Here is a 17711-nt window from a genome sequence, read left to right as displayed (position 1 = left end):
GGCAAGCACAGGAGTACTATGGCTGACCAAGTTCGCAGACAGCTGCAAACCAGAGGCTATAATTGACTCTCGGGCTGATACAGACATCTTCCAAAAGGGTCTCACTGAGACAGATACCTGGTGTCAAAACCATGGCCTCAAGCTAAATGCCAAAAAGTGCATAGTCATCCCCTTTGGAAAAAACATAGTACCCACATACTACCACATAGGTGGTAGCCCCTTAAATAAGGAAGACGTAATAAAGGATCTGGAGACCCAAGTAGATAGTAACCTATCCTTTGATAATCACATTGCCAAAGTGGTTAGAAAATCCTTCTATGTGGCCCACCAAATCACAAAAGGGTTTGCATCCAGATCAAAGGAGGTCATTGTGCCCCTCTGCGCATCACTCATCAGACCCATCATAGAGTGCAATGCCCCATTTGGGATGTACCTTACAAGACACCTGCAACAGCTGGAAAAGACCACAGAAGTACCTCACCAAGAGGATCACTGGCCTCAAACAGATGCCCTATGCAGCTCGACTGAAGAAACTCCAGCTGTACTCGGTTGCATTCCGCCTACTCAGAGGTGATCTCTGCCTGACATACAAGCCCATGTCCAACCAAGAATTGATGGACATGCTCCACCTAAAGAAAAACATATCCCCTCGAGCCACACGCTCTAGGGATCTAAACCTCACCACAATAATAAACAGGATGTGCTGAAGGGATATATTCCTGTCCCAGAGACTTCCCATGCTCTGGAACAGGATTCCAATCTACATTAGGCAGAGCTCCTCGCTAACCCTCTTCAAGAGAAACCTTGACGAGTGGATGGGAAATAGAAAGTATACCCCAGGGATCACTTCAGTGGCTCTGCTGGACAGAGGAGCAGGGAACTAATCTTAAGAGGGCGGCGACAGCCAACACTTTCCGGCTAGGCTTATAAATGCCTTCAGGCAGATAGCCTAGTACCTACCTATGAACCTATGAAAACTACCTCTAGCCACCATTTCACCCCTGCTCCACCACCCCAAGCTGAAATGCTTAAAATGGCAGAGGATCTTATCACCCTTATCAGGGCTAGTCAGGCCACTCCTCCTTAAAGGAAAAGAGACCTTTCCCCTGAAATACTAACAGAACAGGATTCTGAGGAGTCTGATTATTTTGAGTCTGAAGAGGAACAACAACCTCTGATTGCTTATGAGGATTCAGATGCAGAGGAATCCATTCCTTCTGCCTCCCCACCAGAAGATATTTTTTTTGGGGAAACCCTTCACACCCACAGGGAACATTTCCACTAGGAATCCCAGGACTTCCCTCAGTCTAAGAAAAGACTAAGAGAGTTTCTAGACCTGCCCCAGCATAGACCCTTGGCCATCCCTCCAGTCTTAGAGGTGGTTGATGATGTCTACCATGAATCCAGCTTAACTCCTGATGCCCTACCACTTGCTCCCAGAAAACCTGACAGGTATTACAGAGTACCAGATTCTCACAAATACCTGTACAGAAATTCTGCTGCAGACCCAGAGGTCGTTACATAGGGACCAAAAGGAACTAAGGCTAGCTCTGCAAAGAATCCTATTCCTTCTGACAAGGACTCCAGAGCTCTGGACAGATGGGGTAACAAAGGATAAACCTCTGCAACCTTAGCTATCAGAGGACTCAATTGTCAGTTCCACATGTTAAAATACCAACAACACACTTTGGAACTATTAAAATAAAAGATTTCAACCTTTTCTGACTGTGCCAGTTTGAAAGAGTTAGTAGGTTTACTGCACTCTACTTGTCAAGTGGCTAAACACTCATTACACTGTGGATATGATGCCCTAGAAGCCTCATGCAAGGCAGCAGTGTCGGGATCTGTCATTAGGAGACATGCATGGTTGAAGGAACAACCTCTCCCCGATCATGTCAAATTTAAATTACTTGATGCACCCTTGGATAAGGACCGTTTGTTTGGAGTAAAAGCAGAAGAGGTGCTTAAAAAGATGGAAGATAAGTAAAATCTATGCAGGCAGTAAAAGACTTCCTTCAGGTACAACCTCCTAGGTTCAGCCGGAATTTTCCCTCAAAACACTGGTCCTTTCCTGCATCTAGCAGACAGGGGCAAGGTAAGCCCCGCAGGGACAGACCACCCAGACTCCTATCCCAGGGACAGCAGAGAACCAAACAGTGGACCACGTCCGCTCCAAAGGCAGGGAGTTCTAGGCCATCCCTCTATGGCAAAAACTCTCAATGACTCGCTCTCCCCCCTCTGCCCTCTTTCCAGTCACCAAAAACTAGGAGGAAGGCTGTCCCTCTGCAAAGAAAATTGGCTTTCTGTAACCAAAGATCAGTGGGTCTTAAAGATCATTTTTCAGGGATACAAATTCTCCTTCAATGAACTCCCAATTCCAAGAGGGTATCCAGACTTACGTGCAAAATCAGTGGGCAGAGACATTTAAACAAATCCAAACTCTCATATCCCAAGGGGCAGTAGAACCTATCCCCTTAGATCAAACAAGCAAAGGCTTTTATTCCAGATTATTCCTTGTTCCCAGAAAAGAGGGCACGTGGCACCTCATCCTGGACCTATCCATTCTGAACACCTTTCTGGTGGTCCCCAAATTCAGAATGCTAACTTTGCTGCAGCTGCTGCCTATGCTGACAAAAAATGTCTGGTTAGTTACCCTGGATGTAAAAGAAGCCTACCTCCACTTTCCCACAAGGGAATCCTGCAGGAAATTCCTTTGCTTCAGAGCAGGCTTACAACACTTTCAGTTCCCTGTGTTACCCTTTGGCTTATCTACTGCTCCCAAGGTATTTTCCAAATGCTTAACCTCGGCCATAGCCTTTTGCAGTCAGAAAAATATACAAATTTACTCTTATCTGGAGGACTGCCTCATTCAGACAGATTGCAAAGAAAAGCTCCTCAAGGACCTCCTCTTTGTTAAAACCCTTCTAACCTCCTTAGGGGTACACCATCAATGAGAAGAAATCAAGGCAAACACCCTCCAGGAAGATCATTTTCATGGGAGCTCTGCTAGACACAGTATCCCAAATGGCCTTCCTGTCCCCAGAAAAGCAGCGCTTCCTGCCTCTCTATTTTACACAGCTGGCTTCCAGAAGTCACCTCACTGCGGGGAAGTTCCTGCATGCCTTGGGGTACATGGCATCTTGCATCCTTCTAATTCCTCTGGCCAGGCTTCACATGAGAAATCTTCAGTGGTACCTAAAGCACCTTTGTTGTCAGCATTCTCAGCCCCTAAAGACCTCTGTCCCTCTGATCCCCTGTTTAAGGGCTGAGTGTCTCTGGTGGGCAGGGGCCTGTGCCCAGAACAAGAGTCTTTCCTTCCCCCACTGCCCAACTGGGCAGACCATTACCACCAACGCCTCAGACATAGCTTGGGGCGCTCACCTAGAAGGCAGGTGCACTCAAGGTCTTTTGGATGCCCAGCACCTTCCCTTACACATCAACCAGAAGGAAATGATGACAGTACAAAAGGCTCTAACATGCTTCAAACCCCATCTCAAGCTAGGGGTTCTCCTTATCAAAGCAGATAACACCACAGTAATGTGGTAATCAACAAACAGGGAGGGACCCAATCTTACCCTCTGTGCAGGCTAGCCATGAACCTCTGGCTGGCAACCTCTTCCATGGGGCTACACCTGATAGCCCAATACCTACCAGGGATCAACAACACATTGGCAGACCACTTAAGCAGAAATTTACTGGAACCCCCACAAATGCCAGCTCCACAGAAAAATCTTTTTACAACTCTCTTAGACGTGGGGGACTCCGGAGGTGGATCTCTTTGCTTCACACCTGAACCATCAGCTGAAAAAATTCTGTACCAGGGAGTATCACCACCTAGCGTGGAAGGTGGATGCCTTGGCCTTCCCCTGGAACACCCTGTTTGTGTATGCATTCCCTCCTCTGCCTCTTATTCCTAAGGCACTGATGAAAATAAGGGAGGAGAGACCAAAGGCCATCCTCATTGCTCCAGATTGGTCCAGACAACATTGGTACCCTTTATTGCGCAGCCTGACCTTACAGCCTCCCAGGCAGCTTCCCCTGATCTCAGACCTCTTAACTCAGATCAAGGGGGAGAATACTGCACCCAGACTTGCAGACTCTCAAAACTATCAGCATGGCTAATACTCTAAAGGCAAACAGGGGGCCCCTGTTAAGCAAAGAGGTCCTAGACATTATCACAGAGGCCAGAAGGCCCAGCACCAGAAAATCCTACGCAGGAAAATGGAAAAGATTCTGCTCCTGGAGCCAGTCCAGAGGGGGCAGTACCTCACAACCTTCCATCCCTCTTATCCTGGACTACCTACCGGCACTAATTAATAGTGGCCTCTCCTTCTCCTCTGTTAAAATCCATGCCTCAGCCATTTCAGCTCATTTTGGTAAAGAACAGCCCCTGTTCTCTCATCCTTTGATTAAACAATTCCTCAGAGGGGCTTTTAATATCAGACCTCCCAGAAAACCACCCACTCCAGCCTGGGACCTAAATTATGTTTTGGAAAAACTAACTTTACCATCCTTTGAACCTGCTGCTTCAGCAGAACTAAGATATTTCTCCTGGAAGACTGCCTTTCTCCTAGCTATCACCTCAAACAGAAGGGTTTCAGAACTTCAGGCACTAATGGTCATTGAGCCCTTCATCATCTTCCATGCAGATAGGGTCTCCTTGAGTACTAATCCCTCCTTTATGCCAAAGGTGGTTTCTAATGTAACTCTCAACCAGGCCATACATCTACCCACCTTCTTTCTTAACCCTCAAAACAAGGGGGAAAGAATTCTGCACTCACTAGACGTGCACAGACAACTCAGATGCTGTCTGGACCGTACTAAACCCTTCAGGAAAACAGACCAACTACTTGTCAGCTTTGCCCCAGGGGCAAAGGGGAAGCCCATTTCCAAACAAACTATTTCCAAATGGATATCACACTGTATCCATTTCTGCTATAGACTGCATGGGAACCCCCCCCCCCCAGTTTGTTCGAACCCATTCCAATAGGGCAGCCTCCACTTCCACAGCATTCCTCAGAGGAGTTCCCACCAGGGGCATCCTGGAAGCTGCCACTTGGACTTCTGTCCATACTTTTACCAAGCATTACCACCTAGCTCTGTTTTCTAAGGGTAGGGCAGGGTTTGCCTCTGAAGTTCTGCAGGGCATGCTGACCCATTCCTAGGTCTCTTACTAATCCTGCCACCACTTTCCTCAGCTTTGGGTATCCCCCCCCCCCACAGGTGATAACTGCAACAGTGAAACATGAAGAACATAGTACAGTTGTGTACACTTACCATAAATGTAGATGTTCAATTGTTGTTACTGTTGCAGTCTTGGTTTCCCACCCTCCTTCTCCCTTATATCTTCATTCTTTAGGGAGACATACGTTTCTAATGGTGGCTTTTAGCCACCAGGACCACTTTACCGTATTTACTTGGGTCTCTGACTGGTTAGGGCGAGAAAAACTGATGTAATGACGTTGGATGCCTTCCTTTATAGCACTGAAGACCTGACATCAGGCAGAAAGCGACAGTAGCCTACGCAGAAAAACATTTACTCTGGTATTCGGGCCGGCCGAGGGCTGCCACAGCAGGGATAACCCACAGGTGATGACTACAATAGTAAATATACTCGAACATCTACATTTATGGTAAGTGTACGCAACTGTACTTTCTTCCTTCCTTGGTTTGGAAGGTTTCTATTTGGTAATGTTTTTACTGCCAAAAAAAAAAAGAAAATGCTCAGAGTCCTGTTCTGGATCTTTTTTCCTTAATCTTTTTATGATAGTGCCCAAGTTCAAAATGCTGACACTTTACAATCTATTACCCCTTTTTCCTCATTTAGATTTCCTTGTAACACTAGATTTAAAAGATACAAGCACAAGAAAAGTGCCCAAAACAGCGAGTAAATCCACAAATCAAGCAAAAATGATATTATTTTATTTATTTATTTATTTTATTTTTATTTACATTTGTTGATCGGGAGTGTCTGACTGGACGTATGTCCATTTTCAGCAGAGGCCCGGGGAGAAAAGCTCCACAGTTAACATAAACGGATAGTAGTTACATTGGATTACATAGCAATTAACAATTTAAAATAGCAATTACTTGCAACATATTTACAGATGAAGAACATAGTACATCAGTAGACAACTAGAATCTTTATCTGTGAAGTACATAACAGACATTAACAAATGTTACAATAAGAAGTTCCTGCTGTATAATAAGTACTAGGCTTAAGAGCATCTGAGCTTGCTATAATCAAGGTAGTTAGTGGAGTGGAAAGAAAGGTAGTGGTTGGATGGGGTGGGTGATATTAGAGTGGGAGTTGCAAGGGCATAGCCAGCATGTTTTTAGGTGCGCTTTTAGTTAAGTTTTGAAGTGGGTGCATGATGGTACAGAGGTAATTGTGGGTGGGAGGAAGTTCCATAATTTGGCTATGGTGCAAGAGAATAGTGCTTCACTAGCAGAGTTATTGGCTTTAGTGATCTGCAAGTGATTTTTGTTGCTGGATCTTAGTGGTCTGGTGGTGCGATAGTGTTGGAGTAGATTCTGGAGGGATGGGACATTTAGTGGATGGTTTACTAGTTTGTGGGCGCGTGAAAGTTGATACCATTGAAGGAGGTGAGGGAGTTCAAGCCAGCCCAGTTCAGCAAGTGAGAGACAGTGGTGACTACGGTAGGATGCCCCTGTGGCGAATTTGGTGATTTTGTTGTAGCAGGTCTCTAGCTTGTTTAGATCGCATTGCCTTAGGTTGGTATATATTGGAGAGGCATAAAGTAGGGTGGAGATAAGGTGGGAATTGGCTATTGAAATCTTTGCTGCTTTGGTGAGAAGTTGCTTATTTCTGTATAATGCTCCTAGTTTTTTGTGGACTTATTTTATGGTCATGGATATGTGAATGTCAAAATTTAGTTTATTGTCTATTTCCACTCCTAGCAATTTGGTGTGTTCAGTTGGGTATATAGTGGTGTTGTCTTTTGCTGTGATGTTAAAGTGAGAGTTGTTTTGAGTATGTTTAGTGGGTTGGAAGATGAGTAGTTTAGTTTTGTTTGAGTTGAGTATTAATCGGGCATTGGATAACCAAGTTTCAACAGAGGAAAAGGCTTCCTGTGTGACTTTTTACAGTTTGGGTAGGGACTGGGCTGAGCAGATGATGGTTGAGTCATCTGCATATTGTATGAGTGTGCCATGTTTGGTGGCAGAGGCTAGATTATTGGTGAAAACAGAGAAGAGTAGGGGTCCAAGGATGGATCCTTGGGGGAACCCCTATGGAGACAGGTAGTTGGGGAGATATGTCATTGTTCATAGTGTTTCACTGTTGCAGTCATTACACTTGGGTTATCCTGCTGGCAGGCGACCCGCAGTCGGCCCGAGTTCCAAAGTCTTGGTCCGACGTCGGTTGCTGTTGCCTCTTCCCTGACGTCAGTGTGCCTGGGGTATAAAAGTTACAACTGATGCCATTTTCTTCAGTTTTTCTTGCCCCAGATGTCAAGTGCCCCCAGATATGAAGGCTGTAAAGATAAAAATATGCCAAACAACCATGCATATATTACTATAAACATTCCCTTCCTCTAAAAGCAAATACACCAAATAGGTTGTATAGAGGTGAGAAGTACAGACTAGTCCCAGCAAAGAGGGGGAAGGTGGGTGGGTAACCAGGACTGCAACAGTGAAGACACTCGAACATCTACATTTATGGTAGGTACTGTGTTCATCGTGTTTCACTGTTGCAGTCATTACACTTGGGTAGAATCCCAAACCTGAGGTAGGGTGGCGCATAACAGAAGCGGATGGAGTGCCCTATCCATTTGGAGATTGTCTGCTTTGTAATAGGTTTTCCTTGTGATCCGGCAGCATATGCTACAAACAGTTGCTCAGTTTTTCTGAAAGCTTTTGTTTTGTCCAAGTAAAATCGTAGTTGTCTGTGTATATCCAAAGATGCATAACCTGTGTATTTCTGTAATGTACCTTTAAGTGCCAATGCAGTATTGATTAATGGTTATGGAGGGAATTCTGAGTTTGATTGGTTAATTCATTTACAAGTTTGTATATATGTTCATGTTTTAAAACCTGTTTTTATGTCTGAGGATGCGGTGTTGATCATTCCGAAAGCGCTTACATTCTGGAAATAAATATTATTGGTTTTACTTTTAAACCATTTGCCTTCTGTTTCACTGGGTTCTTGATAGATTTAAAAGATACTTATCTTCATACCGTATTCATCCAGACTTCAGGCATGTCTTAAGGGTTTGTGTGTGTGGATCATATTATCAGTTCTCAGCCTTACCCCACTGACTATCCACTTCACCAAGAGTTCACAAAATGTCTAGCTCCAGTTGTAGCTCATTGCAGGCTACAGAATATCCACATTTTTTCTTATTTAGATGACTTGCTTAGTTTTACAGAGTCTTTTTCAAAATATCAGGAATCTCTCGAGTGAGAGGTCGCTTACACAAGCTGGGTTTTCAAGAGAACATTCAAAAGTCTTTTTTGACTCCTTCACATAGGATTGTGTGCCTGCAGTGTCTGCTGCACACCTCAGTTCAAAGAGTTCTTCTTCCATAGGAAAAAGCAGATCTATACCTAGATATGTTTCTAAAGTCTTTTACCCAGACTTCGATCACTTAAGTGATTTTTTCAGGATTTTGGGTCTGGGTCTCATGGCATCTTTGATTCTCATGATACTCTTGGCAAGACTCCACATGCGAAAGATATAGTGCTTTGTAGAGTCTTTTTGGTCCCAGCACCAAAACCCATTATCTTTTCAAATCCTGGTTTTGGGATTTGTCAGAAGAGAAAACTCGTGGTAGAGAACTAATTTCTTTAAATCCAGGTCTCCCCTTCTCCCTTCCCCTGCTCCATAGCAATCAGTCACCACAGATGTCTCAAACTTTGCATGGAGAGCAGTTTTAAGAGGGATAAAAGTGCAAGTTGTTTGGGAATCCAAGGGCAGACACAAGTACTTGATTATAAAAGAGATGCTTGCCCTGATCAAGGCACTCAGCTCTCTGAATAATGTTACAGACAATACCACAGTAATGTGGTACATCAACAAAAGGGGAAACCAGGTTGTATCCTCTTTGCAGTCAGCCATGTTAGCTTCACTCTTCAGGCATCTTACATTCTGTCAGAGCAAAACTGTGTGGCAGACAAGCTGAGCAGGACAGTGGCAGACCCTTACAAATGGAAACTAGATCAGGGAGTCTTCTGAAATTTGATCCATCTGTGGGGAGTTCTCAAGTAGACCTCTTTGACTCCTCTCTGTACAGTCATCTGGAAAAATATTTGTGCTGCAGGACTCCATGCAAGAAGGCCTGGATGAAGGATACTTTTTCCTTTCCTTGGACAAGAATATTCCTGTATGCTTTTAGATCTTTTCCAGTGATATCCAGGGTACTTCTGAAGATTCATAAGGAATCCCCCAACATTATTGTGGTGTCTCCCTTCTGGCCCAGGTAACAGTGGTTCTCCCTTCTTTTGGAAATGGCCAGGGCTAGTTACCTCAAGCTTCCTCACAGAATAGATCTACTCACGCAAATACAAGGATGTTTGATTCACTGCAACCCCAATCAACTTAAACCGACTGCCTAGATGACAGGGTCTTAATTCCCTTTATGTACCTGTTTACGTGCAGCAGGTACAAATGAAGGCAAGAAAGCCTGTTCCAACAAATCATATATTAGCAAATGGAAAAGGTTTTCTAGGTGGTGCCAACAACATAACAAGCACCCATTCAGGGCTACCATTTATCTGGTTTTGCAGTACTTCTGTGAGTTACTGTCCTTTGGCCTTTCTTATTCCTCTGTCAAGGTTCATTTGTTGGCCAATTTCAGCATGTCTGCCCATGGATGTTCCCCTTTCAAGGCATTCTCATGTCAAATGTTTTAAAAGGTGTTTTGCAGAAGAGCATGCAAGAAACCTAGTGGCCTCCTCTATAGATCTTAATTTTATGTTGAGAAGTTAACATTTGCCCCATTTGAACCAGCTTATCTGTTTGACTTGAGGTTCTTATAATGGAAATATGTTTTACTGATTGCTGTGACTTCTGCAAGAAGAGTATCTGAGTTGCATCTCTTATGATGATTCAGTCCTGTCTCATTTCCACAAGTATAGTTTTTTTGATAACTAGCTTTCTTTTATGTCTAAAGTGGTGTCCAGGTTTACTTTAAGCCAAACTCTCTCCCCCCTTCACTGTTTTCTTTCATGAACCTAAAAATGAGGGAGAAAAGATACTCCACACCTTGGATGTCCTGAGACCACTCAGGAAATCTCTTATCAGGACTAAATTATTGAGATCAGATTAGCTGTACATTTTTTGTGAAGGTAAAAAGAAAGGACAACCTGTTTCAAAGCAAGCTATTTCCAAATAGTTGTCTCAGGTTCTTATCTTTTGCTGTTCCCATCATAACAAAACTATTCCAGGCTATTTCAGGCCCCATTCTACCAGGATCTTGACTTCATCTATGGCCGTTTGGAAAGGGTTGTATTCTAGATGCAGCAACTTGTATCTCTGTACATACTTTTAAAAGCACTACAAGCTTGATTCTGTCTCTAGGTATAGGTCAGGCTTTGCTAGGACCATTCTGCAGGGGTACCTGGAACCTTCCCCACCTTGCTAGGTCCATTCTGCAGGGGTACTTGGAATCTTCCCCATCCACCTACCAAATGCTATAATCTAGATTAATTTAACCATGTAGCTACGGCTACTGCAGTGATTATCAATATGATGAGAACAGTAAGTTAGTAATAATTTACCCACGTAGCTAAGGCTGCTGCAGTGGTGATCAATGTGATGAGCACACTACATACAGTTAGTAATAATTTACCCATGTAGCTAAGGCTACTGCAGCGGTGATCAATATGATGAGCACAGTACAGTTAGTAATTATTTACCCACGTAGCTAAGGCTACTGCAGCGGTGATCAGTATGATGAGCACAGTACAGTTAGTAATAATGTACCTGCGTAGCTAAGGCTACTGCAGCAGTGATCAATATGATGATCACAGTACAGTTAGTAATAATTTACCCATGTAGCTAAAGCTACTGCAGCTATGATCAATATGATGAGCACAGTTGTTGTTAGTCTTTCGGCTTTTCTCGGTTAGGGGTCGCCACAGTGGAACTCCGGTCTGCTAATGATTGGCAGTAGATTTTCACGAACGCTGAGGTGCCAGCTCGATGTTCAACCTTCAATGAAGGCACGCCCATTTTACGCATGTCTTTCGAACGCCCACCCAACCGCTAGGAGGACATGCAGACTCCACACAGAAGGCACTCCTTGCACTCCAGCCGAGAATCGAACGGGAGAACCTCTTGCTGTGAGGCAACAATGCTACCGCTGCACCACCGCGGATGGTATGATGAGCACAGTACAGTTAATTATTTACCCACATAGCTAAGGCTATTGCAGCGGTGATCAACATGATGAGCACAGTACAGTTAGTAATAATTTACCCACGTAGCTAAGGCTTCTGCAGCAGTGATCAATATGATGAGCACAGTACAGTTAGTAATAATTTACCCACGTAGCTAAGGCTTCTGCAGCGGTGATCAACATGATGAGCACAGTACAGTTAGTAATAATTTACCCACGTAGCTAAGGCTTCTGCAGCAGTGATCAATATGATGAGCACAGTACAGTTGGGAAACTTACATTTTTCACCATCATCATTCACTTTTACAGCCCTGTTTATACTGTTTGCCTTGAATAGGCTGGTTTAAAATTGAACAATATGTACATTTCCACACCTAGGTTTAAGTATATAAAAGCTCATATATTTAACGTTGTTAAAATGTTCTTGATTTTTTGCTGTTGAGGATCACTTGTCTGTAACAAATAAAGGCTTGTTGCTGTGGAACACTACCTGCGTTTCATGATTTTTGGAATTTATTGAGAATGAGCGCATCAAAGAAGTTTTAAGACCAATAGTTTCTTTGTTTGTATTTATTTATTTTTTTTCGTCATCACTCATGGTGGTGAGGTTGGAACTAGACATATTCCTGTGCTTGTTCATTTTTTATTTTTCTCTTTCTCCCCTTCTCTCTTACACACACACACACATGAATTGTTTTCTTTATTTTTACACCTGTGAAGCTGGCTTTTTTAAACCATTCTTATTGAAGGGCAATTAAAACAACAAGTCCTTATATCAGGGACATAGAAGGTAGCACACTCGCCTTAAGTGCAGAAGTCTGTGGGTTCTATTCCCACACCAGGTAGATTGATTGCTGATACTGCAGTGCAGCATAAGGGGGGGGGGGTGCTGCATTCCTGAGTGTGCCATCCTTTGGATGAGAGTTTAAATCAAGCTGCCATCTAATTGAGTTGGTGATAGCTCAGGTGGATGTCAAAGATCCCACAGCACCTCTCAAAGAGTAGTGGAAGTTCCCGGTGCCCTGGCCAAATTTCCCATTTTTTTGTTTTTCTGATGCCCTGGACAAATTTCCTTTTTTTTTTGTTTTTTTAAATTTACCTTTTATTTATTTTTTTATTTTACAGTCACTGAACAGCAAAGCCATATTTAGAAAGTGAACAGTGACATCCGTTATTTTTCTCTTCTTGCTTCACGGTATTTGCTGCTATGAAGCAGTGGTTTTATTTTTTATTGAGTGAGATTTGTGTATTATCGCTCTATTGGAGAATGTTCATTCTCCAATAGGTTGTTGTTGTTCATTTAGCCAGTTAAGTAAGCAAGCATTAACGTACAACAGTGTGTGCCTTGCACCCTGATACAGACATAACCAGGTGCAAAAGGCTCTCAGCATAAGCCCTCCATGCCTTAAACATACCTGAATGTGCTGTTTTCAGGACATAAACCTCACCTCCTTGTGTAGTAATGCTTGCTTGTATCACTCTAGTTTGATACGTTTAACTTTATAAGCATGATGGTCTATGAATGACGTACATGTATTCTTTGTGTTGGGTTGTGTGGCTTTAATGCACATGTTTATAAATGTTGCTGACAGTGGGTTCATATGTGTAGCTTTTGCTTTATAATATCAAATGAAAAAGCTAAAGAATATAAATAAATTTGTCCTAGACATGTTAGCCATTCTGTAAAATGAGAATGCTTACATTTGCTTACATTTAAAATATCTTGAAAGTTTTCATCCATTTACAATATTTGATTCCAGTTTTCATAATACAAAGAAGCCTGAATTTTTTCCACAACTCTGTGATATATAAGAATGGAGCCCTGCTTATGACTCTTCTGACCATTGCTCAATTAGCAGCTCTACCACTGGAGAAGCAGGGTGGGTGTGAGAAAGTAGTGAAGGGCAGAGCCTGCTTACCCCACAAGGAGAAAGGATGGTGCATTTGCTGTGGGGAACATGTGCAGACAGCATCATCCCTGGTGGAAACTGGAGAGGACAGACTGTGGGGTCTTATGGCTGGAGGCAGGGTTACTTGCTTGGGTATGTCCTCATGGAAGCATAGGAACTGCCTATCATGGTCATCCCATTACATAGCCACCTATGGGGAGTTTTCCTACACCTGCATGCGGAAGAGTAGAGAATGAAATAGAGAAATATCTGAAACCACCCTGATGGCTGCCAGGATGATGTCCCCTCCTAGGTTACCCTTTCCCCAAAGAAGGGGAACAAATGAGTCAGTTGACCAAGTGAGGTATGGAGCATCAGCAGAAGTGTGTGTGTGGGGGGGGGGGTCCACAAAGAAAAAAAGGACTTGAATTTTTACTTAATTTATCTTGAAACTTTTGTAAATGTGTTTTTCAGGGTGACATCATTAAAAAGTTCACTCATCCAAATCCTAAAACTTATGAGGAAAGAATTAAATCGATCCTGAAAATGTGTATGGATGCAACAATCCAGGCCGTGCAGCTGAATTGTAGAATTCTTGGAGTTGGTATGTTTTTCAACTTTGTGTTGTAGCCTAGTGGGTGGGTAGGCAAAGCCTGAATATTCACTTAGTTCTTGTTCACTCAGGGCCATTTTTACCTTTTTTTTATACATCCAAGCACAAAAGCTGTCATCCTTTGAACACAGGCACCATAGATTTTGCCTGTGTTGCTTAAATTCTTAAACATTAGTAAAGAGAAAGTATGTTAAAGCTGCAGTGAGGTCATAGTTAGAAGCTCAGTTTTAAGTAATATTCATGTCACTTATTGGTGTGCAGTGGTTTAGATATGAGATGTGACCATGTGTGAGTTAAAGCGACGTTTGTATTATAAAGCTGAAAAGATTCTCCTGCCTGCTGAATTTCTTACATAGAGTTAGCTACATAGATGAGTACCTACTTCTACTTAATTGTATAGAAAAAGTGTAGGAGAAGTTACCAAAATCATATTGTAGACATACTCAGGATTAGTAATTTTATCACAGAGTTCTTGGGGAGAAAAACATGTTTCTCCAGGTCTGTAAAAAAAATAGTTGGTGCTAGTGCTCCCTCTTATTTATTTATTTTTTTGTGTGTGTGTTTATGTAGACTTTCAGAAAATCTGTTTGTAAACTGTATCCCCACAAACATTTACACACACACACACACACACACACACACACACACACACACACACACACACACGTTAACCATTGCATCACTATTTATTGTCATCATGCATACAAAGACATGTACCAGATATTGCATATATGACATGAGCTATAAATAAATTATATAAAACTGGATCAGCATGCATCGGTGAGTTTTACAGAATGTTAACGAAGCCTTAAAGAAAAGCTGACAATGTGCATTGGTATTATGTAATACATAAGGGAATATAAAGAGTTTGGAGGGTATTTGTTTTAAGGACAATAATTCAAAGGGATATTGCTGGTAGCTGCATTCATTGATCTTTTTTTCCCTACTTTTGTTCATAGGTTCATAGGTTAATACTAGGCTATCTGCCCTAGGGCATTTATAAGCCTAGCCCGAGTGTGTGTGGCTTTCACCACCCCTTGGAATGAGAATACTATGCCCTTTTTGGGTTCAGTTTACTGTGCTTCTGTCTAGTAGTGACACAGAGATGACCCCCCGGGGTAAACCTACGATCTCCCATCCACTCGTCAAGATTTCTCTTGAAGAGAGTCAGTGAGGGGCTTTGCCTAACATGGACTGGGATTCTGTTCCAGAGTGTAGGGAGCCTCTGGGTTATGAATCTGTCCCTCCAGCACGTCCTATTTATTTCTGTGTTGAGGTTCAAATCTCTCGCTCTCGTGGCTCTGGTGGATTTGGATTTTCCTGAGGTGGAGCATGTCCATTAATTCTGGATTGGACATGGCCTTGTACGTCAGGCATAGATCGCCTCTGAGTAGGCGGTATGCGACTGAATAGAGCTGGAGTTTCTTCAGCCTGGCAGCATATGACATATGTTTGAGACCCTTGATCCTCTTGGTGAGGTACTTTTGGGGTCTTTCTAACTGCTGCAGGTGTCGGGTAAGGTACATCCCAAATGGGGCATTGTACTCAATTATGGGCCTAATAAGGGAAGACTATAGGGGCACAATGACCTCTCTTGATCTAGATGCGAATCCTTTCATGATAAGGTGGATAATATAGAAGGTCTTCCTAACCACCTTGGCAACGTGAGTGTCAAATGAGAGGTTGCTGTCAACTTGGGTCCCTAGGTCCCTGATTACTTCTTCCGTACTTAATGGATTACCACCTATGTGGTAATTTGTGGGTACTTTGTTTTTCCCAAAGGGGTATGACTATACACTTTTTGGCGTTCAGTTTAAGGCCATGGCTCTGGCACCAGTTATCCATTTCTGTGAGGCCTTTCTGAAGGATGCCTGTGTCCGCTGGAGTATCAGTTATGGCGTCCAGTTTGCAGTCATCTGCGAACTTTGTTAGCCACAATCCTCCTATGTTTGCTTGCACCTCGGAAAAATAAATGCCGAACAAGTGGGGTCCCAGGACCGAGCCCTGTGGGACACCGCTTGTGACTGGCTTAGAGTCTGACATGGCTCCAGCAATTCTGACCTTGTGGGTTCTGTCCTTGAGCCAGTTTGCAACTCATCTTATGACATATGGGTTTACATTTAAGCTGGTGAGCTTGTCTATGATGCCCGAGTGGGGGTATTGTGTCGTAGGCTTTTGCAAGATCAAGGTAGGCTGTGTGAACTGCCTTACCCTCATCAATGGCCTTAGTGACTATTTCAAAAAAGTCGACCAGGTTCAAAAGGCAGGATCTGCCCTTGCCAAAGCCGAATTGGGTAGGATCCAGTGTCTGTAGGTCCCCAATGTCTTTGTTTATGAGTTCCATAATGATCCTCTCCATAGCTTTGCAGACCAGGCTCGTCAAGCTTATGGGGCGGTAATTTCCAGGGTCCGTAGAAGCACCTCCTTTGTGGAGTGGGACCACTGTTGCTGTACGCCATTCTTTGGGTACGTATCCTGTAGTAAGGCTAAGGTTAAACAGCAGCCTTATGTACGGGTTTAGTTCCTCTTGGAGTTCATGTAGCACGCAACCCGGGACACCGTCTGGTCCCATTGATGCTGTGTTTTTAGCTTTGGAGAGGGCGGCTCTCACCTGGGCATCTGAGATGTCAGGGAGGCTACACTCTGCTGGGATAGATATTTCTCCTTTTGGGGGGGGGGAGAGAAATTTGCACTGAACCTGTCTGCCAGTATGTTGGCAATGTCTGTGCGTTCAGTGTATTTTTTGTCATTTTGGACTAACTCTGAGCATATCTGGGAGTTTCCACCCAGGTTTCTAACATAACTAAAGAAGGCCTTGTGATTGTCTTTAGTGTCTTTTGCAATTTTTCTCTCGAAGTTGGCCTTGGATGATTTTATGAGTGATCGTAGTTTTTTTTGCTAGTACTGATCAGAGATGCCTTCCCTTTTGGGGATTTTGCTCTGTCATGTAGTAGCTTCCTCCTTCTGTTGTAAAGCTTATTTATGGCTGGGGTCCACCAGACAGGACGCCTGCCTTTGGGGGAATGGGTCTTGGTTTTGTATGGGATTGCATGATCCATGCATTCTTGAAGGTGTCCGTAGAAAGCGTTTATAAAGGATTCAGCGGTGTGGGCTGTGGTTTTCACTGGCCCAGGGGCCTTGAAGGATACCACTTCAGTCTTAAGAAGTGTGAAGTCAGCTTTTGAGAAATTCTTCACTGTGGTCTTTTGTGCTGGGGGTGGGTGCGGGATGTGGATTTCCAGTGAGATTAATTTATGGTCTGATCTCACCAATGAGGGGTATACTTCTGGTGTGGAGCATTGTGTCCCCATGTTTGTGATGATCAGGTCTAGTATATTATCTCCTCTTGTGGGAGTGGTGACTAGTTGTTCCATTGCATTTGAGTTTATGAATTCTAGGAACCTTTGGGCTAGGGTGTTGGGGCTTGAGTAATGCTCCCAGTCTATGTTTGGGTAGTTGAAGTCTCCCAATATGATGGCATTAGGAGAGACATTCATACTCTCCAGTGACTTCAGGAAGGCTGAGTGGGGTTCCTGAGTTTGAGAGGGTGGTCTGTAGCATGCTACAAACTGTAGGGCAGTTTTGTCTACGGTTAGTTGCACCTGGATGGTCTCCGATGCTTCGTGCGTTGCCACTATCCTGGAGGTGTGGGTATCTTTGATGAATATGGATACTCCCCCTCCTTTTGTGGTTCGGTCCAAGTTTTGAGGCCGAAAAGCATGATAATGAGGTATAACCTGGTAGTGCTGGGGTGCTCTCAGTAGCCTTGAACCAGGTTTCAGTCACTGCACAGACATCGATGTTCTCCATACTGAGGAGGGCTTCGAGAGTGTGCATCTTGAGGTTTAG

At 43.5% G+C, this 17711-nt stretch overlaps 1 protein-coding gene across 1 annotated transcript in view; it reads left to right on the top strand.

The window, feature by feature from the left end:
* GNE (glucosamine (UDP-N-acetyl)-2-epimerase/N-acetylmannosamine kinase) overlaps positions 1-17711 on the top strand; it is an 852948-nt gene that overhangs the window by 582488 nt on the left and 252749 nt on the right. Inside the window, exon 8 of the mRNA XM_044064307.1 lies at positions 13724-13853. Coding sequence (XP_043920242.1) covers positions 13724-13853 — 130 coding nt within the window. The remainder of the gene's footprint in view (positions 1-13723; positions 13854-17711) is intronic.

Source organism: Protopterus annectens, chromosome 2.part2 (assembly GCF_019279795.1).
Source record: "Protopterus annectens isolate FY-2018-M chromosome 2.part2, PAN1.0, whole genome shotgun sequence".
Lineage (NCBI taxonomy): Eukaryota > Metazoa > Chordata > Ceratodontiformes > Protopteridae > Protopterus > Protopterus annectens.
Note: the sequence above shows the minus strand (reverse complement) of the source record. Positions and strands in the feature narration are given on the sequence as shown.